General features: G+C 40.0%; 1 protein-coding gene and 1 non-coding gene across 7 annotated transcripts in view; both read left to right on the top strand.

Moving 5' to 3' along the window:
- Bicral (BICRA like chromatin remodeling complex associated protein) overlaps window positions 1–25,639 on the top strand; it is a 106,654-nt gene extending 81,015 nt beyond the window's left edge. For 5 of the 6 annotated variants that reach the window (XM_071613376.1, XM_071613380.1, XM_071613378.1 and 2 more), the window contains 7 exons: window positions 9,826–9,931; window positions 10,811–10,911; window positions 13,062–13,123; window positions 13,653–13,798; window positions 15,452–15,546; window positions 18,803–18,905; window positions 21,851–25,639. In XM_071613376.1, the coding sequence (XP_071469477.1) occupies window positions 9,826–9,931; window positions 10,811–10,911; window positions 13,062–13,123; window positions 13,653–13,798; window positions 15,452–15,546; window positions 18,803–18,905; window positions 21,851–22,638 (1,401 nt within the window). In that variant the 3' untranslated portion in view covers window positions 22,639–25,639. The remainder of the gene's footprint in view (window positions 1–9,825; window positions 9,932–10,810; window positions 10,912–13,061; window positions 13,124–13,652; window positions 13,799–15,451; window positions 15,547–18,802; window positions 18,906–21,850) is intronic. The other variant, XM_071613381.1, reaches the window with a different exon arrangement.
- Window positions 12,855–12,961, top strand: LOC114104407 (U6 spliceosomal RNA). The gene has a single exon (XR_003584838.1). It is a non-coding gene; the product is annotated as a U6 spliceosomal RNA (small nuclear RNA).
- Window positions 25,640–27,628: the final 1,989 nt, after the last annotated feature.

Genomic DNA, 27,628 nt, shown 5'->3' with positions numbered 1-27,628 from the left:
TTAAGTCCACCTCTCACCCCAGTTCTCAGAGAGTGTGATGTGACCTTTAGTGCTTTAGTTAGCCATGGCCAGAGGCAGCACAAGGAAGCAGCTTCCTAGGGCCTCTGCTGCTCTTTACAAAGGCCTTTGTATAAGTTAAGGGAAAGTGCCCTTTTGAATCAAAATACAAAAAAGATACCCCTCTGGGTAATAAACTGCTCTATTGGCATGCTTGACAATTTTAGATGGGGACAAGGTATCCCTTCCATAGATTTTAACTCTTAACTACCCTCTGGAGGTAATCAATCGGGTGGGTTTTGTTTTCTTATATTGCATTAGCTAGAACTTCCTGGTTGATGTTGAAAGCAGTGGTAAGAGGGGACATTCTTGCTTTGTTCTTGATCTTAGCAGGAAAGCTTCAAGTTTCTCACCATTAAATATGTTAGCTGGGCATGGTGGGACGTGCCTGTAGTCCCAGCTTCTCTGGATGCTTAGGCAGGAGGATCACTTGAGCCCAGGAGATCAAGGCCAGCCTGGGCAACACATCAAGAGCCATCTCAAAAAACAAACAAGTAAGTCCTGATGGGCTGTGGGTGTAGCTCAGTGGTAAAGCACCTGCCTTGCATGCACAAGGCCCTGGGTTCAGTCCCAAGCACCTAAAAATAATAAGAAGTAGGTTAACTGTAACTTTTATTGTAGATATTTGTATCAAGTTGGAAGAGTTCCCATCTATCCTTAGTTTGCTAACATTTGTTGTTTTTGTTTTCATGAATGAGTGTTGTATTTTCTCAAATACTTTTTCTGCATCTGTTGATACGACCTTGTGATTTTTCTTTGTTAGCCTATTGAGATACATACTTTTTTTTTTTTTTTTTTTTTTTTGTGATACCACAGACCAAGCCCAGGGTCTTACCCTTGCCAGGAAAGTGCTCTACCACTGAACCACATCCCCAGCCCGTCTTCCTCCTTCTTCCTTCCTTCCTTTGTTTCTTCCTTCCTTTCTACTTATTTTTGGTACCAGAGATTAAGCCCAGGGACACTTTACTACTAAGCTACATCCCCAGCCCTTTTTTTATATTCTGTATTTTGACACAGGGTCTTGCTAAGTTGCTTAGGGCCTCACTAAGTTGCTGAGGCTAGTTTTGAACTTGCAATCCTCCTGCCTCAGTCTCTAAAGCCGTTGGGATCACAAGGTGTGCACCACCATACCCAGCTTCTTTAGCCTATTTATATGATAGTTTATATTAATTGAGTCCCTTTTTGTTTGTACTGGAGGTTGAACTCAGGAGTGTTTTACCCCCAGCTCCTTTTTATTTTTTCACCAGGTTGCTAAGACTGACGTTAAATTTGCTATCCTCCTATCTCAGGCTCCCATGTAGCTAGGATTACAGGCCTGCACCACTGTGCTTAGCCATTAAATTGATTCTTAAATAAGCCAACTTTGCATGTCTTGCATAAGTTCCAGTTGGTCGTGATATGTCATTCTTTTTTATATGATACTAAATTTTATTTGCTAACATTTTGTTGAGGATCTTTGCATCTATATTTAAGAGAAATACTGGTCTGTATTTTTATGTTCTTATAAAATCTTTTTCTGGTTTTGGTATTAGGGTAATGCTGACCTCATAAAATAAGTTATGAAGTTTTCCCTTTGTTTCTGGAAGAGATTATAGAGAATTAGATTTCTTCCTTAAATATTTGGTAGAATTCACCTATGAACCCCTTTGAGCATGGTGCTTTCTGTTTTGGAGGTTAATTTTGATTAACTTTATTTAATGCATATAAGCCTATTAAAATTATCTTATTTCTTATGTGAGTTTTGGCAGATTATATCTTTCAAGGAATTAGTCAATTTCATCTTAGTTATCAGATTCATGAATTCATTTTTTTTTTCCTTTTTATGGTGCTGGGGATTGAACCCAGGGCCTCACAGATGTTAGTCAAGCACTCTACCACTAAGCTATACACCCCATCCTATTATTATTTTAATATCTATGGAATATGAGGTGATGTCCCCTCTTTCATTTCTAATGTGATTAATTTGTGTCTTCTGTCTTTTTTCTTAGCTTGGCTAGAGGCCAATTTTATTGACCTTTTCAAAGAATCAGCTTTTAATTTCATTGATTTTTCAGTGTCAGTTTCCTTTCTTCAGTTTCATTGATTTTTGCTATAATTTTTATTATTTCTTTTCTGCTACTTTCTTTGGATTTTTTCTCTTCTTTTTATAGTTTCTTAAGGTGACTGATTTTAGATTGTCTTTTCTAATATATACATTAAATGCTATAGCTTTCCATCTAATCACTGCATTTGCTGCATTCTACCAATTTGTTTGTTTGTATGATAGGGGTCTTACCATGTTGTGGAGGCTGGCCTCGAACTTCACATTCTTCCTGTCTCAGCCTCTCAGATAATTGGGATTACAGGCATGTGCCTGCCACTGCATCCAGCTTCACCCCCAAAATTTGTCAAATTGTATTTTCATTTCCAATACTTAAAAATATTTTAAAATTTCTTTTGAGAAATTGAGAACGGACAAGAAAATACTCATGAGAAATGGAAGGAGGCCAAAGTCATCCTTTTGTGAAAAACTCACTCTCTCAATAGTGGCATTAATCCATTCATGAAGACAAAGCCCTCATGACCTCATTGCCCTTTGAATGGGAACTTTGACATTCAAACCAAAGAATCCCACCCCATGGCCCCCAGAATTTATGTCCTTCTCACATTTATTCCATCCCAAACAGTCCAAAAACTCTTTTAACTCACTCCAGCACCAACTTAAAAGTGAAAAATGCAGAACCTTACCTGAGTCAGATATGCCTGACACTAAAGGCATGATTCATCCTCAGGCAAATTCCTTTCCAGCTGTGAGTCTGTAAAATTAAACAAGTAATATGCTTCCAAAATACAGTGGTACAACGGACATAGAATAGACATTCCCATTCCAAAAGAGAAATAGAAAAGGGAAAAGGGTGACTGGTTCCAAGTAAGTCCAGAACCCAACAAGTACGACATTAAACCTTAAAGCTGCAAGAGTCTTAATCACTTTGTATGCTTCTTCCTGTCACCCTTGAGTAGAAGTTGGGTCATCTAAGGCTTGGGCAGCCCCACCTATAACTTTACAAGGCTCAGCCCATGAAATAGCTCTCAAGGGTTGGAGCCTCTTGTCTTCAACTCTCCCAGCCGGTAGCTTTATAGTTCTGGAACCTTGGAGGGAGGTTTCAGCTGGGGCTTCCAGGCTATCCAGTACATCCTTTGAAATCTAGGTGGAGGCTGGCTTGGACCCACAGTCTGTATACTCTGGGTGCCGGAATTAGCACCACATAGACACCACCAAAGCTCACCACTTGTGCCTTCTAGAGTGGCTACATGAGATATATCCTTCCTGATTGAGCCATTGCTGGGACAACAGAGAAGTACTGCACTGGAAGGCAGGAACAAAGTCCCAAGGTAGCCTTGGGCAGCAAGCCTTTGAGGGCATTCCACTACTCCCCCACCACTACCAAGTCACTACCCTCCTAGAGCTCTGGGTCTGTGATAGGCAGGGTAGCCTCAGAGATGTTTGAAATGAGGAAGTAGGGTGTGCAGCTCAGTGACAGAGAATGCTTAGCATGCAGGAGCCCTGGGTTCCATCCCCAGCACCACCACCAAGAACAAAAAGGTCTCTGAAATTCCTTCAAGTTCATCCTCTATTGATTCAATGACTAGCCTCTGGCCTGGTACCCTTGCACAACAATTTTTTGTTCTTTACAAGGCCAGGCTGAACATTTTCCAAAATTTTACATCATGCTTCCCTTTTAATTATTAATTTAATCTTTTATTTATTTCTTTCTTCTCTCATTTTTGCTATGCACAATTAAAAGAAGCAACATAGATTCTTTAATATTTTGCTTAGAAATGTCTTCCTCCAAATATCCTAGTTCATTGCTCTTAAACTCTGCCTTCTCTAAAGCCTTCAGGCATGGACACAATCAGCCAAGTTCTTTTGCTACTTTATAACAACCATGACCTTTATTCTAGTTTCCAGTACCTGGTTTCTCATTTTTGTCCAAGATCTCATGAGACTTGCCCTTGTTGTCCTTGTTTCTACCAGCATTATTGGTCTTGACCACTTACATAATCTCTAAGAAGATTCAGAATTTCCTAGAAGGGCCCTTCTTCCTATCTCAGCAAAATTAACATTCCCATTATGGCAATAGAGGTTTTTTTTTCTAGTTTACTCCTCCAAAATCTTCAGCTTCTGTCCCATTATTCAGTTCTAAAGCCACTTTGACATTTTCAGGCACTTTTCACAGTAGTACTCCACTTCTCTGGGTCAATTGTGTGTTTTAGTCCATTTTGGGCTACTGTAATAAAATACCAAGAGTGGGTGATTTATAAAGAATAGAAATTTATTTCCTCTCAGTTTTCAAGACTAAAAAGTCCAAGGTCAAGGCCAGCTTCTGGTGAAGACGTTCTTATTACATCATTCTATAGCAAATGGGTGGGAGGGCAAGAGATTGAATGCACAATTTCAGGAAGGGGACTGACATTCTTTTGTAAAGAACATACTCCTGCAGAATGTTTTCTGAGCTCATATCTTGTTGTGTTGCCAAGGCTGGTCTCAATCTCACTTGGCTCAAGCAATCCTCCCACCTCAGTTTCCCTACTAGGTGGGAGTACAGGTGTGCACTCCCATGCCCAGATAATGGCATTCTTGAGGGCAAAGCCCTCATGACCTAATCACCTCTTAAAGGTCCCAACTATCAATACTGTTATATTACAGATTAAGATTCCAGTACATGAATATTGGGGGCTAGAATTGGATATTTCTTCTTGTTCTGCATAAAAAGCTAGAAGTTGGTTATTTCTCTTCCTCTGAATTAACCCCATCAGATTAGGCTTTTTGAAAATAGTGTCTCCTAGGGCAGGCCTTGTTAAGAACAGAATGCTCTGGCATATTTCAAAATGCTTCCTTTTCCCTCCCCCTGCAGGAAGCACGAGGAGATTTTTCTCCGATATTCACTATGAGGACCTGGTAGAACTCCTGGAGGTAAAACTCACAAAAGTGTGAGGGTCCCCTCTGACTAGGTCCCCCTGGAGTTTGTATCTCTCAGGCAGGCCACGCTGAGTCTCCAGCAGTTCGTTAGTTACAGCCCTTTCCCTGGTTTCTGACCTGGTAGATCGTGACTCTCCGTCTCTGTCCGCCTGTTTGTTGCCCTGTTGTACATGGCAGTGGTTTGCCCTATGGCCTCACTCCTTTGACAGATCTAGAATTCTTTTTTTTTTTTCTTTTTTTTTGGTGCTGGGGATTGAACCCAGATCCTTGTACATGCAAAGCAAGCACTCTACCAACTGAGCTATATTCCCAGCCCTCTGGGGAGAATCCTTGACTTTTCAGTTTGTTTAGCCTTTAGCTGTTAGAATAAAGACCTGTGAAACTTCCTTAAATGTCAGACCAGAAACCTGAAGTCCTTGGGTATTTTCCAATCTTGCTGGCCCCAACCAATTCTTATGGCAGTGGGCACTGCCAGGTAAATTCCAGATGGTCTGCTTCATTAATGAAATGCTTGTTGTCTGATGAATATCATCTTCCTAGCATGTAATTGGCTTTTTTTAAAGTATAGGATGGAGGGAGAGAATTGATAATTTGAGTACATTGGGATATTTCTGTAGATCCACATGTTGCCAAAATCATGGGTCTACAGAGTTAAAATTGTCCATTTATATTAGTAGAACTCTTGGAGCTACATCCTCAACAAAATGCAGATGGTCACCACTTAAAGTGGTTCAGCTGAATGATTTTTTTTTTTTTTTTTACTTTAGAAAGAGTTTATTGGGCTGGGGTTGTGGCTCAGAGGTAGATCATTCACCTAGCACGTACAAGACCCTAGGTTCGATTCTCAGTACCACATAAAAATAAATAAAATAAATAAAGGTATCGTGTCCAACTACAACTAAAAAATAAACATTAAAAAAAGAAATGTCTTTATTATCCTAAAATGAGGAATATATATATACTTAAGTAGTTTTTATATTTGTGAAGGGGAAAAAAATTCTTTTTTCTTTTTGAAGTACTAGGGATTGAACAAACCAGATCAATTCCCACTGAGTTACATCCCCTTTTTACTTTTTATTTTGAGACAGAGTCTCATTAAGTTACTGAGGCTGGCCTCAAACTTGCCAGTAGCCTCAGCCTCCCAAGTAGTTGTGATTACAGGCATGTGCTACCATTCCGGGGAAGAAATGTATTTCAAGAGCAAGTTTTCTCTAAAAGTTCATGAAATCAAGATGATGACAAATTTTATTTCTGGAAAAGATAGTTCGCTGGGGCAACTTAAAATTTGGGGAAATGGGAAGAGATTGATGGCTTCTGGGGAAGTTGGGGCTGGGAGGAGGCACAGATCCCTGTGACTTATGCCTCAGTGATATTCATTTATTTCTATTTAACAGCCCTTTACTGTGTGCCTACCATGGTGCCAGGGCCTGCTCTGGGATATGACAGTGAACAAGACAGACCCAAGTCCTGCCTTCATAAGAGGACTGAGAGTGAACAGTTCACCAGTGAAATTCTATAGGCAGTATAGACCTGACAGCAGAGCTTTCTAAACATACTGTCCTGGTCCATCAAGGAGATTCCAATGTAGGAGACAGACCAAGATCCCCAGTAGATGATGATTACTGCCACCATAGCCCTACCAGTGCCACCCGCAGCCTCTGCCTCACAGTGTAACAATTGGAATGAGTATTCTAGTCCCAAGGAAAGGGGTACAGTCCAGCCATGGCAGTAGTTAGAAGATGAAAATGTACCAGTATCGATGTTCAATACCCACACAAGCAGACAAGGAGATTTTAAAAACACTTATCCCGAAACATACTCCGAGAGGAGTCATCCTGTTTTTTTTTTTTATTGTTGTTGTTGTTAATATTTATTTTTTAGTTGTAGTTGGACACAATAACTTATTTAATTTATTTATTTATGGTGCTGAGGATTGAACCCAGGGCCTCACACATGCTAGGAGGGTGCTTGGCCACTGAGCCACAACCCCAGCCCCTCATCTTGTTTTTTTGTTTTGTTTTGTTTTATTTTGTTTTTTGTACTGGGGATTGAACTTGGGCACTCAACCACTGAGTCACATCCCCAGCCCTATTTTGTATTTTATTTAGAGACAGGGTCTCACTGAGTTGACTAGAGTCTTGCCACTGCTACAGCTGGCTTTGACCTTGCAATCCTTTAGCCTCCTGAGCCGCTGGGATTATAGGCTTGTGCCACCTCGCCAGACTCATCCTATTTTAATAGGCTGTACACTACTGTATAAAAATATCCTCAAATGATAGAAAATTCTTAGGCTTTGATGCTAGATTATTCTTTTGTTTTCTTTTAAACTTTTGTATTCTGAAATAGGAAACACTTAGAAAAATGCATAAAACATAAAGGCATTAGGTTGGGGATGTGGCTGTGGCACAGTGGTAGAATGCTTGCCTTGCCAACAGCCTGACCTTGGGTTTAATCCCCAGCACCACAAAAACAACCAAACAAAAAAGCATAAAAGATAGTTAAATAATTATAGAGCAAATACCCCTGGAAAGCACCACTCAGCTCAAGAAAGTGGATACAGCCAGGCGCAGTGGTACACACCTATAATTCTAGGAACTCGAGAGTTTGAGAAAAAAGGATAGCAAGCTTCCGGGCAGCCTCAGCAATTTAGTGAGACCCTGTCTCAAAATAAAAAATAAAAAGGGCTGGGAATATAGTTTAGTGGTAAAGCATCCCTGAGTTTAATCCCAGTACAAAAGAAAGAAAAAGAAAGGGGAAGGAAGGATTTTTTTCTTTCCAGCCTCAGTCCTCCTGGCTTTTGTGGAAATCTTGTGTTTGCTTTTCTTGCAGTTGTACTACATGTTCATGCAGGGGTTTTGTTTCATTTGGTTTTGGTAATCAGGAGTCATTCCAGGTCGTATCTGATAAATTAGGTGAGAGATGAAGCTGCCTAATACCATTTTTATCAAAAAATAATGTAATAATATAAGCTAGGCATGGTGTGGTGCACACCTATAATTTCAGCAACTAGGAGGCAGGAGGATTGCAAGTTCAAGGCCAGCCTTAGCAACTTAATAAGACCCTCTCTCAAAAAAAAAAACACTAAGGATGTAGCTCAGTGGTACAATACCCCTTGGCTTAATGTCCATTACAAAAGAAGGGAGGAGGTCTTTGCTCTAAAGTCATGAGGATGACTTTCTTCTATTCAATATGAACCAGCCATTGAAAGAAATTCCTAATCTTTGTGCAATGGCAACACACTGTAAGGACTTTTGGTCATTTGAGCATATTAATTCTGGTTCATTTATTTGTCTTTTGATCTCATTTTTTTTTTTTTCAGAATCCCACCAGCCTTGCCCTGGTAAACTTTATTTTTCTACCTTTTACCTGGTTAGGTGTTTCTTCAAGGTGATCCTCAGTGTTCGTGACCTGGACATATTTGTGGGAAGGGCATATGGCCTTCTATAATAGGGGTGTCCTCCAGATGGAGAGATTCCCTGTAGCAAAAGGTGAGGGATCTTCTAGGGGAAATGCAGTGGAAACTGGAAGGTTTTGACATTGACCTTTCCATTTGTGGTTTTCTTCCCAAGAATTTGTTGATTATCTGCTTAGGGTAGTATAGATTTGTCCTTCCTTGTCAATGGAAGAATGAAAAAAGTGATTATTTGTGACTCTTTAATGATCTCCTCTAGTCTTGCTTGGGTAATGTCAGAATCTTTCCCATTTTTATATTAGAAAATAAAACCAAATGAATAATTAATTGTTTGAACAGAAATGATAACACAAGTAGACCACAGCCAGGGTGGCTCTGTGTGAGCGCCCACATGTGAATGGAGAGTGAAAACATTTTGCTTGAGCCAAGATCATTAATTTAAGCCCCCTGTGGGGATGGTCAGACTAAACTCTAGATCCACTGATAGAATTTATAGAATTTATAATATGAAACCAAAGAAAAGCTCTGAAAAACCAACTGTCCTATGAAGTAGTAGTGTCACAGCTAAGTGAAGTTTGATGGTACTTTTAAAATCTTTTGTCTTCTTATTTAAGAATGCATTATAAACCGAGCTTGGTAGCACATTCCTGTAATCCCAGTTGAGACAGGAGGATCAAAAGTTAGAGACCATCCTTGGCCCCTTAGCAAGACCCTTTTTCAAAAAGTAAAAAGATCTGGGAGAGGGCTGGGATTGTGGCTCAGTGGCAGAGTGCTTGCCTCACATATGTGAAGCACTGGGTTCAACACCACATAAAAATTAATAAATAAATAAAAGTATTGTGCCCGTTTACAACTAAAAAAAAAATAAAAAGATCTGGGGAAGCTTCGTCCCCTGTGTCCAATCCCAAGTACCCTCAAAAAAATGCATTGTAAAGAAACATACTTTTTTTTTTTTTAAGAACTAAAAGGAACTTATTAGTTTTTAAATACCATCCAGCTCAGTGGTACAGCACTTACCTAGCATGCATAAGGCCCTGGGTTTGATCCTCAGTACAGGAAAAAAAAATTTTATTTATATCATCTAGTTCATCTCCCATGAACTTGTTGCCTCCAAACACAACAAACAGTAGTCCCAGGTGTAAAAGATAGTCTGGTGTCAACTCAGCATTCTCTCTGAATGGTGTTGAGAAAATTCAGTGTGCCTATAGATTTTAGAGGATGCACTTTGCAAACTTCTCCCAATGTGATAAGAGAATAATGGTTTTAGTTATGTTTTGTTATATAATCTTAAAGTGGTGGCAGGTAGGCATTAAGAGACTTGTTTGGCATCTTAAGTAATCTATTAAAACTTTTAATAATGAAATTAATCTTTCCATCTTGGTTATATGTTTCACAGGCTCAGAAAAAATGTTTGAATCAGACCTCCCCCATGTCCACTTCCAAGACTGCAGATGGCCTGAGACAAACACAGATCCCTGGGCTCTTGAGCACAGCACTGCCAGGTCAGGAGCCTTTTTAAGCTCTCTGCAGGCCGTCCCTGTCCTCCCAACTCCAGGGGACACTCTCCCCTGCCTCGTTCTGCATGAAATCTTTGACTGAATCTCACCTCCACTCTGATTATTCCTTTTTTTCTATATCCATTCCACAACGAAATCTGGTATTATTTGGCACATGTGACTTTGTGATTATACTCATGTTGCTTATATACATTTAGAATCCTCCCCCTTCCCAAAAGTAAAAATACTGTGGGTTATATCTGCCATTTTTTCTAAGGCTTTGAACACCTGTAACTACTCAATTAATACTAAAAAAGGAATGAAAGTTTGAGCATTCCTAGTCAGTTCCTTCTTTGGAACTCCTTTCCTTAAGTTTTATTTTGGGGTTCTGAAGTACTTAAGGCCTATTTCTCAGATCATAGATAATGTGAAGTTATAGTGTTTATAGCTCCTGTTTATTACCGTTGGTTTAATTAGTTAGATTTATTACTTAAATAGGCTTTACCAACCCTAATCTCTGCCTCTAAATTTTGTGAATAAATATACCACCCTACTCCCTTCATGAATCCACAATAAAGAAATTCCTTTCAGCCAGGTGTGGTGGTGCACACCTATAATCCCAGTGACTCAGGAGGCTGAGGCAAGGGGAGCTCACGTCCAGAGCCAGCCTCAGCAATTTAGCATGACCCTGTGTCAAAATTTGAAAAATAAAAAGGGCTGGGGGTATAGCTCAGTGGTAGAGCACCTCCGAGTTCAATCCCCAGTATAACACACACACACACAAACAGAATGTGTGATCACCTGCATATGCTGGGCTGTAGGACTATACAGAGGACCTGACTTAACATTTCTGTTGAACATTATCTTCTGTATTAATTCCAATAGGACAGGATTCTGGAAACAAAGTTATGCCGGCATCTTTAGGAACTGCACAGCCACAACAGGAAAAAGCAGTTGGATCATCTCCTGGCCAGCCAGCTGTGCAGGTAGAAAACTATTTGCATAGCTCCTTCTTCATAATTTGCATAACTGAACATTAGTGTGGTTGTGACATCTGGTTTGTGGTTACTATCCTGCATTGTGTGCACAGCCAGCCTGCCCCTATATGTCACACAGTGTGGTCACTGAAGACCTTCCTGGTGGGCCATGCTTGGTTACATTTATGTTTCTAACATTAATGTGTCTAGTGTATTTCTGACATGTTCACAATGCTTCATGAATCCATCATTTCCTCATCAGTTAATACCAGCGGGGACTTTGGGTGTAGCTCAGGGGTAGAGCACATGCTAAATGTGTGCAAATGTGTGTTAATCCCTAGTAGCACAAAAAGAAAAGAAAACACACATATACCCATCATCAAATCAAAGCAGATCTGTTTTTAGTGTACTGAGAGGGTTTTTTTTGTTTGTTTGGTTGGTTGGTTATTTTTTCTTTTTTGCAGTATTAAGGATGTAAGCTCTTTCTCCATCCCTTTTTATTTTTTATTTTGAGACAGAGTCTCAGTGAGTTACTCTTCCTGGCCTCAAATTTACAATCCTCCTGCCTCAGCCTCCTAAATCACTGGAATTATAGGTATGCACCAATGCACCCTGCTGAGAGATTTTTTTTTTTTGTAGTAATAAACAGACATGTACGAAGTAGGCAGTCCCTTTAGTCTTTTAAATCTAAAACATTTCAAACCAAAGAAGGAAAAAAAATGTTTTTTGTCTTCAGCTTTACTATGGCCTTCATTCCATCTGCATGAAGTTTACCAATTAATAGTTTGATAAAACTTGCTGCAGTCTAGGTCTGCCCTGGAATACCCAGTAAAGGATCTGTTGATTTCTCAGGTTCTCACATAAGGTGTCTTGTTTCCTTAATGATGTAAGAAATGTCTATTATACCTCAACTTCTTGTAACAGGAGCTTCAAAGTGTTTGCTCCCTCGTTTACCACTGAGAAAATGGATTAAGTAGTATCTACTGAGTTTTCAGGTGTTCATGATATTGGCACCCAAACACATTTCTTCCAAAATATAAAGATGCTTTTTGTAGAAGAAGTTTGAGTGTTTAGGCTTTGAAGTACATACCGAGCCAAGCAGGATGGCAGGTGTCTGTAGTCCCAGCTCTACTTGGAAGGCTGAGGTGGAGGATCACTTGAACCCAGAAGTTCAAGGTCTGACTAGGCAACAAAGCAAGACCTCATTTCTTAAAAAAAAAAAAAAGTACAAACTGAGTTCTTTCTAAGGAACTGACAGTACAGCTTTCTTTCTATACTCCTAACAGAGTACAGCTTTGCTACATGGAGTTTGTGGACTTGTTTATTTTGTATTGTAACAGGGCACATTCTGGAGCCTTACAATATGCTCTTCTTCTTCTTCTTCTTCTTTTTTTTTTTTAATGTTAAATACAATGACAGGATTGTAAGGATGAAAAATTCAGTCAACAACTGCCTTGGGATAAGAAAAGTTCTGCCATGATATTAGCAAAGGTAGAGGGAAATTTACACTAAGATGCACCACTTCCTACAGAACACCTCTTGGCACTTCCTGAATGAGTAGGATTAGCAATCTAAACAAATCATGTTTCCAGAGGCAACAGCAACAGATAAAATTTAAAGGGATCATTAAAATAACATAAGACTCGTAACAATTCTTAAACTCTTATTAAAACCACAAAGAAAAAACAACTCTTTGTTTATGAATTTCATAAAGGACTGAATATGCAACTGACATCTGCTAGTGATGATCTGGTAATCTGGTATGTGCAATTTGTCCAGTTTGTTTTTATTATGTTTTCTAACTGTAAGAGATCATTAAAGGCAAAGCTGTTTTCTAACTGTAAGAGATCATTAAAGGCAAAGCCTATATGATGTTGTACACAGAAAAAAAATGGTCATCGTGGGCCATACTACTACAACATGCTCTTAATAGGTAATTGAAAAATATTTGAGTGCTCGCTTTGGCAGCATATATAGTAAAATTGGAACAATACAGAGAAGATTAGCATGGCCTCTGTGCAAGGATGACATGCAAATTCTTGAAATGTTCCATATGAAAAGAAAAGAAAAATATTTGAAACAGTGAACTTTATGTGTATCTGTATTCTGCTTCTTTTTTCTACAAAAGGGAATAATAAGAGGTGTTTTTTTATCTCTAGGTGGACGGTCATTCAGGAGGACAAAAAAGGCCTGCTGCAAAACAGCTAACTAAAGGAGCTTTGTGAGTCACCTTTGGAAATGACAAATTAAATTTTAACATTTCTCCAGGTTCCTAACCTTCAATATATATACCACAGAAGTCAGGTTATTATGATTAGTTTCTTAGCCTTTTGAAAAAGTACTTTGAAAATCTTTTTCTGCACTTTGATTTGTAGCTTGAGCGTACTTACTGTTTGCTCTCTGTTCTTAAGGAGAAAAGTACTTTGTCTCTTTAGAGATAGGAAGTCTCTGAGGAGAAGCACAATTTGATAAGTTTCTGCATTTAAAAGCATGAGTTTATTTGGTCAGTAGTCAGTGTGGCCAAAATCTCTGTGAGTGCCCACATGCAAATGGATGGTGGAGACACTGCTTCTGAGGTCAGGGTCATAGCAGTGATACACAAAGTATAAAACTGAAGAAAAAACCTGCTGAGCTATGAAAATAGTATTCCTGTATATCTTATTTTCTTTGCATGCAAATAAGCACCATGATTAGATTTGATATTCAGACATGTTTGACATGATATCAACACTGGCATTTCTCTCTTAAAGCATTCTTCAGCAGTTACAGAGGGACCAAGCCCATGCTGTGACACCTGACAAAAGCCAGTTCCGATCACTGAGTGATGCAGTGCAGAGACTGCTCTCCTACCATGTGTGCCAGGGCTCCATGCCCACCGAGGAAGACCTGAGGAAAGGTAAACAGGCTGCAGCCCTTAGAGGGCCACCCTGACACCAGGTGCCCTCCCATGCTACCCACAGAAGAGCAAGAGCTACATCACCCCCAGCTGGTAGACAAGTTGTTATTTTTCATCACAGGCCTACCTGTTCCCTTTGTACTCAATTTATCAGGCCATGTGTAGGGCTGTGACTTATTCTTCCCAATAATCTATGAAGGGGATCCCAAAATACCATGGTATTTTATTGATACACTGGGGAGCAGTGAATTGAAAGCATTGTTTAGGCTGCTGACTGCACATGGGATGGTCTTGGACTAAATCACACTTGAGCTTAGTCCTTGCCCTTAGTTGTGTCACCAGTTCTATTAACTAGATAGCGACTTTAACCCCTACCTGAAGCATTCCCTAAGGTCCCACAGTGACTCTAGAGCATTGGCCAAACTTCAGGAAACTTGACAAAAATGTTAAGGATCAGGGCCCATTGTCCCAACCTAGAACTCAGCCCATTTTGTTGCCTGGCCCTGCTGCCTCTCCCAGTTGTGACTTAGTTCTATCCATCCTTCCCACCCCCACTGCCAAGCCCTGACTTGTCCTCTACCACTCTAGTTTCTTCTTCAACTGCCACAAGTTTTGCTCTTCCTGGTGGGATCTCTGATAGCAGAGTACAGTGACCTCTGTCAGTCCACTGAGTGCTTCCCTGGGAGATCTAGGGAATAGGATGAAGATCCAGCATTAAACAGAGATGACTCTGAGAAGAAGGGTAAATTAGGAAATGTAAAGCCTTTGGAGACTGAAAGATAAAAGAACAGACCTACAGAGACCATACCTGCAATGTGTCATGGAATAGATTGTATCTTTGTATTAACCTGGTCTGCCCAGCACAGATAGCTGGATTTCATCATTCCTACTGTTTTAGTTTTACCCACTGTTGGAAAGGAGTGCAGGTTTAGGTCATCTAAACTAGCAGATCATTATCTGTTCACTGATATTTGTTCCTGGTCTCTTATGTGGTTTTATTTGTAGGTGATATTTAAAGGTATTTTGTTTTGGTTTCCTAATTAAAGTTGAAATAAGCTATATTAACATGAGTTTCCATGACCACATCGACAGTGAGGGAAAACAGTACAGAAGCATGATGCTTATCAAGGAAAAGTTAATCTAAGGAAAGATTGCCACAGACATGCACTGTTTGAATAATGGAAGAGTAGTGTATTTCGGTCTTAAGAAATAAAAGTCTTAGGGCCTGGGATATAGTTCAGTGGTAGAGCATTTGCCTAGTATGTGTGAGGCCCTAGGTTCTATCTTCAGCACTGCCCAAAAAATAAGTGAAATAAAGACTGAGTGGTGGCAGGTGCAGTGGTACATGCCTATAATCCCACTTGGGTGGCTGAGGCAGGAGGATCACAAGTTTAAGGCCAGCTGGGGTAACTTGCAAGACCCTGTCTCAAAATTTAAAAATGAAACAAAAAATTAAAAATAAATAAAAAATAAAAAGTTATGGGTGTGCAGCTCAGTGGTAGAGTGCCCCTGAATTCAATCCCCAGTACCATTAAAAAAAAAAAAAAAAAAAAAGACCTAGTGGTTGAATTACACTCTCTTACTATTTCCTTTCTCTCTCTCTCTCTCTCATTTCCTCTCTCTCTCTCTCTCTTTTTTTCTCTCTTTTTAAAGTGGACAGTGAATTTGAAACAGTTGCCACTCAGCTCCTAAAGAGGACCCAAGCTATGCTTAACAAATACAGATGCCTGCTCCTAGAAGACGCCATGGTAAAAGTTGTGCTACCAAGCACATTTGTTTTTACAGCTCCACAGGTCACAGCTACTAAATCAGAGAGAAAATGTTCAAGGAATTACATTTTCAAAACATAGTTTAAAAAACACAGGTATTTAAGATTGTAGAAAAATTCACACTTACCCATTAATACAAATGACAACATCCAATATTTGCTGAACTATACATGGTGGATCAGTACCATTTTCTTGTTTAACAAATAAGGAGTCATTATGTTAAGTGAAATAAGTCATGCACAGAAAAACAAGTACTGCGTGGTCCCACTCATATGTGGAATCTAAGTTGATCTCAGAGCTAAGTTGAGAGTAGAATGGTAGATACCAGAGGCTAGTGAGAATAGTGGGGAAGAAGACAGGGAAGAGGTTCATAGATGGGTTCTAAGTTGCAATTAAGAGTATGAAATTCTAGTGTGCTGTTGTACAGTAAGGTGACTAAGAGTGATTATATGCTATATATCTCACAAAGCTAAAAGAGCGGTGTGCAGTGGCACACACCTATGATCCAGCTACCTTGAAGACTGAGGCATTTTAGTAAGACCTGTCTCTAAATAATAAATAATTAGGGCTGGTATGTGAAGTTTAGTGCCCCTGGGTTCAGTCTCCAGTGCCACAAAAAGAGGGAAGAAAATCGAGAATAAAGGATTTTTGAGTATTTTCACCATAAAGAAGAGATAAATGTTTAAAGAGATAATATTTAATGTGATCACACAATGTATGTATATATTAAGACATCACATAGATTTCAATTAACATATGATTTTTATTTATGTATCAGTTAAAAATTAATTTGTTTAATTACCAGAAATACAGCTTTGGTAAAGTAACTCCCCCAAGATCACATAGATAGTAAGTTTGCAGAATCATGAGCAAAAGCTGGGCGCAGTGGCATATGCCTGTAATCCCAGCAACTCTGGGGGCTGAGGCAGGAGGATAATGAGTTCAAAGCCAGCCTCAGCAACTTAGCAAGGCCCTAAGCAGCTTAGCAAGACCTTGTCTCAAAATATTTTTTAAAAAGCGGGGCTTGGGGATGTGGCTTAGAGGTTAAGCATCCTGGGTTCAATTCCCAGTACAAAAAAAAAAACAGTCATGAGCAGAGCTCAGGCACAGACCAGGACTGTTTCAGAGCAGTTCCTACTCTGCTGCTGTCCACACTCTGCTGCTGTCCACTGCCTTTCACCAATCCAGAGATGTAGGAGGAGGACTAGAGGCACCTGTAGTGACAATTGTTCAGAATAACATTTGGAAAGATTAGCTGATGACAAGATATTAAAATTAGTTTTGTTTTAATTTTTTTTACTACCTTTATTTTGTTTATTTTTATGTGGTGCGGGGATCAAACCCAATGCCTCATGCATGCTAGGCAAGCGCTCTACCACTGAGACACAGCCCCGTCCCTGGTTTTGTTTTTAAGAGATCAGTAACATGCCACAAAGTTCATATTTTAATTTAAAGTGTACACTTGATAGATTTCAGTATATTCACAAAGTTGTGCAACCATCACCACTATCTAATTCCAGAATATTTTCATACCCCAAATGGAAACTTTTAAATTTAGTTATGAAGCACCAGTTAATTGGAGAAAGGAATAAGACATTTAGGAGCCCAGGGTCAAATGGGGCAAATGTCTGGCACTTGTAGGCCTTGGTAAGAAATATTGGTGTATGGGCTGGGGATGTGGCTCAAGCAGTAGCGCGCTCGCCTGGCATGCGTGTGGCCCGGGTTCAATCCTCAGCACCACATACAGACAAAGATGTTGTGTCTGCCGATAACTAAAAAATAAATATTAAAAAAAAAAAAAAGAAAGAAATACTGGTGTACAAGTAAGGGAGGGTTACTGCCATGGTAACCTATAATCCCACTACTGGGGAGGCTGAGGTAGGAGTATCCCAAGTTCAAGGCCAGCCTGGGCAACCTAGCCAGACCTGCCAAAAAAAATTGTACTACCAATGTCTGAAATAGTTGTTCTCATTGACAACCATTTCTGAAATAAAAACTCTTTGACACATCAAAAAGAGTAGCTCTAGGGCTGGAGTTGTAGCTCAGTGGTAGAGTGTGAGGTAACATGTGTGAAGCACTGGGTTCGATCTTCAGCGCCGCATATAAATAAATAAAAGTCCATTGACAACTAAAAAAAAAAATACGCATATATATATTTTTTTTTATTTGGTTTAATTATCTTATTTATGCCAAAATATGTTAAGATTTGATTTTGAATATCCAAAGCCTTAATAAAAAGGAAAGCCTTCATAAAAACACAAAGCATAACAATATAAAGTAAAAGGTCATTCTAATGAGAAGATTTCTAAGACACATTATTAAGTTAGAGTAAGAAAAGAAAGGTACAGAACAGCATTGCTATCATTTGGTGCAAAAATAAATATATGCTGTGTGTGCCTGAACTATATCTGGAAGAATATTTTTATTTTTAAATGTGTTCTATGGAATTTGTTTTTTTTTTGTTTTTGTTTTTGTTTTTTGGCACTGGGGATTGAACTCAGGGGCACTCAACCACTGAGCCACATCCCCAGCCCTGTTTTGTATTTATTTGGAGACAGGGCGTCACTGAGTTGCTTAGCACCTTGCCATTGCTAAGGCTGGCTTTGAACTTGTGATTCTCCTGTCTCAGCCTCCCAAGCTGCTGGGATTACAGGCATGCACCACCATGTCCAGCCTAGAAGAATATTTTAAACTGCTGGGCAGTTGATATTTCCAGGGAGAGGTACTTGGTTGTGGTGGGTATGCAGGGGAAACAAAGAAGGAAGGATTATTTTTTATATGCCCTGTAGCATCTTTTGAATTTTGTACCAGTGTGTCAATTACCTTTCCTTAAAAAAAAAAAAAAAAAAATCAGTTCTAGCTGGGCACAGTGGCACATGCCTGTAATCCCAGTGGCTGAGGCAGGAGGATCGAAAGTTCAAAGCCAGCCTCAGCAACTTAGTGAGGCTCTAAACAATTTAGTGAGGCTCTAAGCAACTTAGTGAGATCCTGACTCAAAATTTAAAAATCAAGAAAAGGGCTGGGGATGTGGCTCAGTGGTTAAGTGCCCCTGGGTTCAATCGCTGGTAACAAAAAAATTCAGTGTTAAAAAAAAATTCATCCTATGTGACCAGGGCATGACCAGAACCTAAACACAAAATTCTCATTTCTGATTGTTTCATTTGTTCCAAAGATGCAGTGAGTTGTTTGCACTTCATAAAAGGCCTCTAAAATGACTGACTTATCTCATTTTCAGCGGATCAATCCCTCTGCTGAAATGGTAATGATTGATAGAATGTTCAACCAGGAGGAAAGAGCTTCCCTATCCCGGGACAAACGTCTGGCACTTGTAGACCCTGGTAAGAAACGTTGGTGTACAAGTAGGGGAGGGTTACTGCCATGCTCCAGGGACCTAAGAGTCTGGGGAATCTGTGTGGATGACCTCTGGGTAAGTCCAGAAGGTATGAATTCTGGGGAGGAAAAAAAAAAAACAGAACTGAGAGACATATGAATCCTCTTTTTTTTTTTTTAATACCTGTATTTTTTTATTATTTATTTTTGTGTGGTGCTGAGGATTGAACCTAGCGCCTCACACGCGCTAGGCAAGTGCTCTACCACTGATCCACAACCTCAGCCCAAAATATGAATATTCTTAGAAGTCTCTATTCTACAGAATTCAGATTGGAATTCTACATTTAGTTAAATGAGTCTTTTTTTTTTTTTTGGATACTGGTGATTGAACCCAGGGGTACTTAACCATTGAATTATATCCCTTTTTTGTTTTATTTTTGAGACAGGATCCTTTTTATTTTGAGACAGAGTCTCCCTAAGGTGCCAAAGCTGGACTGGTACTTGCAATCATCTTGCCTCAGCCTCCTGAGCCACTGGGATTACAGGCTGCATTACTGCACCCTGCTAATTGAATGCATATTAGATTTGTTCCATATTCTGCCTTTTGAAAATGAGTCTGGAGCCAGGCATAGTAGCACGAACCTCTAATCCCAGATATTAGGCAGTTGAGGCAAGAGGATCCCAAGTTCAAGGCCAGCCTCAGCAAGTTAGCCAGACTCTGTCTCAAAATAAATGAAAAACTATCCCAGTGACTCAGGAGGTTGAAACAGGAGGACCACAATTTCAAGGTCAACCTTAGCCATTTAGTGAGGTCCTAAGCATCTTAGTGAGACCCTCTCTCAAAATATAAAACCAAAAGGATGTAGTTCAGCAGCAAAACGCCCCTGGGTTAATCCCCAGTACCAAAAAAAGAAAAAGAAATAAAGAAAAGAAACTAAAAACAAAGATGTTGACGATGTAGCTCAGTGGTAGATTCCTTGTCTAGCATATGCAAGGTCTTGGGTTCAATTCCCAATACCACTAAAAATAATTTTTAAAAGAATAGTAATGAGTTCTGGGCTGGGAACGTAACTCTGTGGTAAAACTCAGGCTTGGTATGCAGAAGGCCAGCATCAAAAAAGAAAGAGTTCTCTTTATTTTTTTCTAACTTCTAAAATTTTGTTTTGTTTTTGTTTGGTTGGTTTTTTGAGACAGGCTCTCACTATGTTACCTAGGCTAGTCTTGAACTTCTGTGCTGAAGGAATCCTTCCATATCAGCCTCCCAAGTAACTAGGACTACAGGCTAAATATTTTTAAATCAAATAACACTGTGATAATACACAGAATGTAAATTTTACCTTTATAATACCACCTATAAAAGAGATGTTTTAGTTCTTTGCTGTTCTTCCAGTTCTGGTTCCCATTTGCATACTTTATATATAGTTATAACCATTTGTCTTATACTAGATATTATTTTGTATTCTATATTTTTTCATTTAACACATCTGAAGTTTTATCATGTTATCATTTCAAAAATAATTTTTAATACATTTGAAGACATTAGCATAATGCATTTCCCCTGCTGTTAGACTGTTATCTTCCTGTGGCTTTCATTCCACTGATGTCTTTCTGATACTTTCATATTAAGGTTCTGCCTTGGGTTTGATGTGACTCAAGAATATTTTACAAATAGAATATATGATCCTCACACTCATACTAATGGGAAAGTCTGAAAGAAACATTATGAACCTAGCAAGAGCCAAAAAGGAAAAGAATAATATAGTATATATTTCTGTCCCTTTTTCTTAGAACCTGATGTCTCCTATTGCCTTTTGGTGAATTTGGCTTGTTCATAAACCCTCATACTTTGTCATAGGACCCTGTCATGAGCACCACTTGTGCTGGACTGTGTTTCCTTGTCCCCTGTGTGGTGTCTGCACAGCCTGTCTTTGTTGGTAGAATCAACGTTTTAGATTTCAAACTACATTCCCTGGATCTCATATTTTGGGCTTCAGTGAACAATTCATGTTCATCGTATACATACTCTTTGTGGTTTTGTAGATGTCATCAAAGCCCTACTTCACTTTCGTTACTTCCAGAGTTAACACTTTTTGTTTCCTTCCCACCACCAGCTGTACTGTTGACACACCAAGTCCTCATTTGTCTTGCCACCCACTGGCTTCTCCAGCCTTGCACAGTTCCGTGCTCACCCACAGACACAGTTCCTCCCCATCCCACTGTTCTTCTAAGCAGATACCATTTTGGATGTGTGTTGGCTATTCATTTGTGATCTTCAAAGTAATTGGTCCCTCACATGTGATCAGAGGGACTGAAGTCCATCCCCTTCCTCACAAAGCCCCATCAGGAAGAAACCAAGCTGATACCAACAACAAATTTCTGATTTCAGACTGTTTCAAAGCATTCATTAGCAGAAAGCTAATTTAAAACATTAAGAGAGGTGCTGGCTCAGGGGGACAGTGCATACTTAGTGTACAACAGGCTTGGGTCTCCATACCTGAGTATGGTAAAAAGATGATAACAACGAGGCTGGGGAATATAACTCAGTTTAAAGCACTAGCCTGGCATGTGTGAGGCCCTGAGTTCAATCCCCAGCACCACAAAAACAAACAAACAAATCCTATTAAATTATGCGTATATCTTTGAAATAATAATAATAATGCCACCAAGAAATCTGGATCTAATGGAGCTTTCTGCCCATCAGATTTTCCCATTGGTCTCAAGCAGCTGCCTTTTCAAAGAGGCTAGGCTTCCTTCATGGAATCTGTGACTTCAGAGCCTTGTTACCTTTTTAGGATACCCTGTCAGTACCACATTGTGCTGAAACACTGACTCAGGGTGGGGCGGGGCTGAGTGGTACAGTCGGGGTCGCCCTCAGTACCCGACCACTGGAGTTGGCTACCTAGTCCTTGATCTTCCACTCACTCATTAATGTTCTTTCCATCCCCATTTCCAGAGGGGTTTCAGGCCGATTTCTGTTGTTCCTTCAAACTTGATAAAGCTGCTCATGAGACACAGTTTGGCAGGAATGACCAGCATGGCAGTAAAACAACCAGTTCTCTACATCTGGCAGCCAAGGCCCAAAGCAGAGACCGAGCCAAACCAAGCGTGACCGAACCAACGAATCATGACCAATTTCATCTAGTGCCTAATCACATCGTGGTCTCTGCAGAGGGAAACATTTCTAAAAAAACGGAATGCCTCGGCAGAGCCCTGAAATTTGACAAAGTGGGCTTAGTTCAATACCGGAGCTCGTCTGAAGAGAAAGGCAACCGGAGAGACCCCATGAAGACCAGTGAGTGCTCTCCTGGCCCTGAAGGCCACCGCAAAACCTTGTCCAGACCAGATCATGGTACTGAGAACAAACTCTCCGGTATCCTAGTAGACTCCCACTTGGAGATGTCATGTAACGATTCCTTCCAGGACAAAACTCGGAGGAATTCTCCAAAGAATGAAGTTTTACACACAGACATCATGAAAGGGTCAGGTGAACCCCAGCAAGATCTCCAGCTCACCAAGAGTTTAGAAACAACATTTAAGAACATATTGGAACTCAAGAAGGCTGGGCGGCAACCGCAGAGTGACCCCACAGTTAGCGGCTCTGTTGAATTAGATTTCCCCAACTTTTCTCCAATGGCTTCGCAGGAAAACTGCCTAGAAAAGTTTATCCCGGACCACAGTGAAGGCGTTGTAGAAACGGACTCCATTTTAGAAGCAGCTGTAAATAGTATCCTAGAGTGTTAATAGCAGCAGTCCCTCCCCAGCCCCCAGCCCTTGCCCCGGACAAGTTACATTCTCTCCTGGCAAAAGCAAATGGAAACGGTCTCCTGTCTCCAGCCTGCTTGGTCTTTCATCACAGGTTATTCTTTTTAATCTCAGTCCTGTTCTTTGTTTAAGAGCAATACTTGTCGTGGTTACAGGGAGATCCTTTAGTAAAATTCATCCTTGTTAGAGAGCAGTCTGGTAGGCCCTACACATTTCAAGTGTTATGAAAGTGCTTATGGTCATTTTTTGTTTGTTTTATTTTTTTTTAACACTGTCTCTCCATGAGCCCACAGTACACTTGACCCTGAGTAAAGTTTTGACAATCATAAGTCATTTGAAAAGAACAGACTTATTAAAGAAAATCAAACAGGACTGATAGAAGCTACTTTTTAAAGAATATCTCACTGCAGCTCCAAATTAGTGTTTTTTCTGTTTTGTTTTTTTTTTGTGTGGGGGTATTGTTTGGGGAAGACCACCTCGTTCCTCCCCGCTCAGCCCTCTCTGAGCAGTAAGTTGCTGACTGCTCTGCCAAGGACTCTACAGCCCTGGTGTCAGAAGTCAGTAGCACATAAGCAGGGCATTTGCAGGGCTTCCCTGTTGATCATTCAAGTGCTTTTCCAATGCTCCTGGAGCAAAACCTCATGCTTTTCAGCATATCCATGTCAAATTTCATCTAGGGAATGCTCTGTTCTTAGTTGTAATAGCATGACTTGAAATAATTTCACCAGGCTGAATAAAGGAAAATGGAAACCAGTTAAGTGGCACAGTGTACAGGGGAGGCCGGGATAGAGCCATGAGGATTATAATATGTATATATGTAAAAGCATATATATGTTAACTATGAAAAAAAAACAAAGAGTTTTGCATTTTATAATTGGGTATAGTCAACATACAATGTATGTTTTGTTTGTTGCTGGGTTTGGTTTTATTTAACCTCTCTGTGTACCCTCTCCCACAACAAATAGCCAAGCATCAAAAGCACTTTCATTTGAAAACTAAGTTGCAATTTTTCAGTTCATACTTTAAGGGGACTTTGGCCTTGTTTCTGCTTCTTGTTGTCTGAGAACAGTAGTCACTCCTGTCAGCAATCATTACCAAAACACAGACAAACCAAAGGTAACCAGCCAGCCCATCACTGAAAGGAAAGAGCTGAGACATAGGATTCCCACTTGAGAGCCAAAGGATATGCCCTGTCATAGTTTGTGTTTGGCCTGTGTTCATATCAGTGAACACGACTTATTGCTTTATTTATTTATATTTCTTTTCAGGGAGCATTCCCCATTTTCCTTTCTTGTATAGCTGTCCCAGATCATCCCATTTCTGTTGTTTCTTTCATTTTCCATGTCATTGTAACCACCAATGGGAAGGCTACACACTGGTAGGTTATATGCATTCTTCTCTCACAGGGCATGCACATGTGTCTGAGCTGTTGGGATCCAAGGTCATTTTGGTTTCAGTGTATGCACACTTGCTTACTTACTCTGCTCATCTCCTTGTCCATAGAGATGTACCCATTGGTCTCCACTCTAACATATTCCCAGAGTGGGGATGATCCCCATTGTCATCATGTTGGGCATTTCTTTTCCAGATTGGCCTGCAATGGAAAAGAAGGCTTCTGATCATTCAGTACACAGCAACAGAAGACCTATATCTTCCCTGCCCCTCTGTCCCTCCTTACAAAGAAATCCCATGAGATACCCAGTCTGCATAAGAGCAAAGTACCTTCTCCCTACCCCCAAGCCCTGGCCAATTGAAATAGGAAAATGTGGGCCATCTAGGGTTTCCATTTTTTCCTTATTTGTGCCAATGTCCAAGTTGTGATTTCCCCTTCTTACTGTATTATAACATGTTAGAAAGATAAGTTGGTATTGCCAGTTGGACCTTTCTGTTTGGGCAGCCCTGGGTTAACAGCCCACCCTGAACCCATGATTTCACAGGCTCTTCTTCTGTTAGGGCTCACACTCCCCTAATTCAAGATGGTCCCTCCTGATCAAATTCTTCTCATTGTGGAACTTTATACCTGGAAGCCTTCATGTGGGCTGCTAATGAATTACATTAATTACTGTGAATCAGTGGAATTCTTAAGAGATAAGCTTCATGTACATTCGTCACCTCTCTTTCTGCCCTCTCCTGCCCTCCTACCCCACTTCAAGCTTTTCTATATGCCATCTTCAAGGGTTTTTAAGCCCTAACACTTGTCAGCAAATGGAGAGCCTAATTTACCAAAATGAAACTTGTAAATTTTTGTGTCCTTGTATGTAAGTTTACTTTTTATGGAGGAAAGATTCTAGATAATGACAAATGAAGATTACAAAATGTATTTTACTCCTGTGATTAGGTTACGTGCACATGGGTCATGACTCGCATGTCGAGCCCCTCTAGCGAAGGATAAGAGAGCTCAGCCTTGGACGCCAACATTCAGTTGTTCAGGTTCATTAGTCAAAGTTAAGTTTTAGAACTACTTGTACTCAGTAACAAAAATCATTTTCTTTTCTTTTCTTTCTGTTTGTTGTTGTGAAAAAAGTGTGAATTTGTTATTACGCATTTGATTTTCTGTGTCCTTAAGTACTGCCTAAAGATAAAGCAAATTTTAAACTGGCAATTACGAAAAAGAACTATTTTAGCTCTGAAGAATTTAGTAGACTCTGTTAGATTAGGGAGGCCTTACAGACTGACTTGACCTAAAGAGGACGCGTCACTCGCTGTCAGTGTGGTGTGGCTTTATTTGCTTAAATACCTTCATTTGTATAGTATGTCTCACTTGAAATTGCTTTGTATACATTTTGTAAAAATATTTATAAAATGTTTTGTAAAAAAAAAGTATAACAAATTGCAGTTTATTTTGTTATGTTGGATAAATACTGTTAAAAGAAACCAGTCAGTAACTATATTGTTAATCCATGGTTAGGAAATGTTTAGTTGGAGATTACAAAATGAAACAACCATTGCAATACAGCCAAAGATTTGGGAAAATGTGCAACTGTGATTGTCTTGATTTTGCAAAGAGGAAAGGATGCTTTCCACCCAAAAAAGGGTAAGTATTCAGCGGGAGTTCTATTTCAATATTACCATTCCCAAAAAAGTAATCTAACCAGCTGAGAAGACAGGATTTGACTTGATTGGCCTTTCCAAACAGTGACAAATGAAACAAAGTTGGTCAGTGAGGAATTTTAGTCACAAATGTGTGAGGCCTCCATCCCTAGTCCCGTCACTTGGGTCCTTAGTAAGAAAGGGAAAATGGGGGTCATTTGAAAAGTTACATAAGTGAATCATATTCTGCAGGAAGTTTTCTTCAATCTTTGTTTCTACAAAGACAACAAGAAAGCTAAAGGATAAAGAAAAATATTTTATGTAGACTTATTCCAGAATTAATGTTTCTCTTTGGATTCCCATATTTGACCAAGATGTATGGAGAAATACCTCTGTAACCACATCTGTAAAATCAGCCCCAAGAGATCCATTTGTGACTTCCTACCTTCACAAGTATGACTCAACCCAAAGTGTTTATTGGGGAAACTTCCAGAGGGTAAAATGTGTTTCAGGAAGGAAATTTTTTCTTTGAGATCCAGAATTTATACTTGCACTCCTTTATGGTCTAACTGCTTCCTCTTACCCTAATAGTGGTTGAAAAATCAAGATTCTGTAGTAATTAATGTAAACTAGATGTCATTCTCATAATACTGATAGAAGTTAAAATAATTATATCAGTGGACGAATGGATCCTTTGATGTCATTTGCAGTGTTGCCCTGAGATCACACTTTTCTTCTTGCAAAGGATAAATGTCTGTCCAGCAGGACTTCTTTCCCTGTTCAGGCCGCTTGCAATGGAAATGCCCGAGAAATGGAGTTAGAAGGAAGGACTACCTGGATGCTGGGTTAGAATCAGGGTCTCTGCATTCCCCACGGGGCATGCACAGAGCAAAGACCAGACATCTTCTCTTAGAACAATGAAAACCCTCAGCCCTGTGTATAGGAGGTCATGTTCCAGGAAAGGGGGCCTAGCTGACACAGAAAAAGCAGTCTGTGGGTTATTGGGGGAAATGTAAGGGAAAAGAAAGAAACCCCCATAGCTGGGGGCACTGAAACAGCATTGCTCAGACTAGCTGTGCTATCTTCAAGAGGCTAGGACCTGGGCTGTATGGTCTGGCTTGACTCAGCCTCAAGTGTCCTCTTCAGCATAGAGAAGACCTCTTGGAATCCAGCATTGACTAGACTACCAAACCGTTCCTGAGGAGTTGACTCTGTGACAAGCACTGTGCTAGACTTTGGGATAGGTGGACAATACAGGAGTGATTTCTTCTCTCAAGGAGCCCACAGTCTTGCCAGGCATGGTGGTACACACCTGTAATCCCAGACAGAGGCCCTGGAAGCAGAGGCAGGACCACAAGCTCAAAGCCAGCCTCAGCAACTTAGTGAGGTCCTAAGCAACTTTGCAAGACCCTGTCTCAAAAAAATAAAAAGGGCTGGGGATATGGTTCAGTGGTTAAGAACCCATAGTCTAGGGTCTGGGATTGTGGCTCAGTGGTAGAGCGCTCGCCTAGCACATGCGAGGCCCTGGGTTCGATCCTCAGAACCACATAAAAATAAGTGAAATAAAGATAGTGTGACCAACTACAACTAAAAAAAAATAAATAAACATTAAAAAAAGAATAAGAAACCCTAGTCTTGATAGGGAAGAACAAATACACAAGTTACTTTTGAGAACTGCCTAGAGTCCAGGAGAGAGGAAAATGGGATGTTGAGACTCCTTCTGAACTGTCACTTGGTAGAGAGCTGCCATCTATTTCCATGCCCTGGCTCTTCAGAGTTATGTCTGAGAAAAAAGTATGATACTTTCTACAGGAATGAAAAGAATGGATTTTTGTCATTATAATGTTAAATAATACAGAGATCTGATTCAGCATACATACAAATAGTAGGAGCACATTCAGATTATGAAGTGGATTCTTACTTGCCTAGCATGCAGGAG

The sequence above is a fragment of the Marmota flaviventris genome, chromosome 6 (assembly GCF_047511675.1).
Source record: "Marmota flaviventris isolate mMarFla1 chromosome 6, mMarFla1.hap1, whole genome shotgun sequence".
Lineage (NCBI taxonomy): Eukaryota > Metazoa > Chordata > Mammalia > Rodentia > Sciuridae > Marmota > Marmota flaviventris.
The sequence above is the reverse complement of the archived record's forward strand: the minus strand, read 5'-3'. Positions and strand labels throughout refer to the sequence as shown.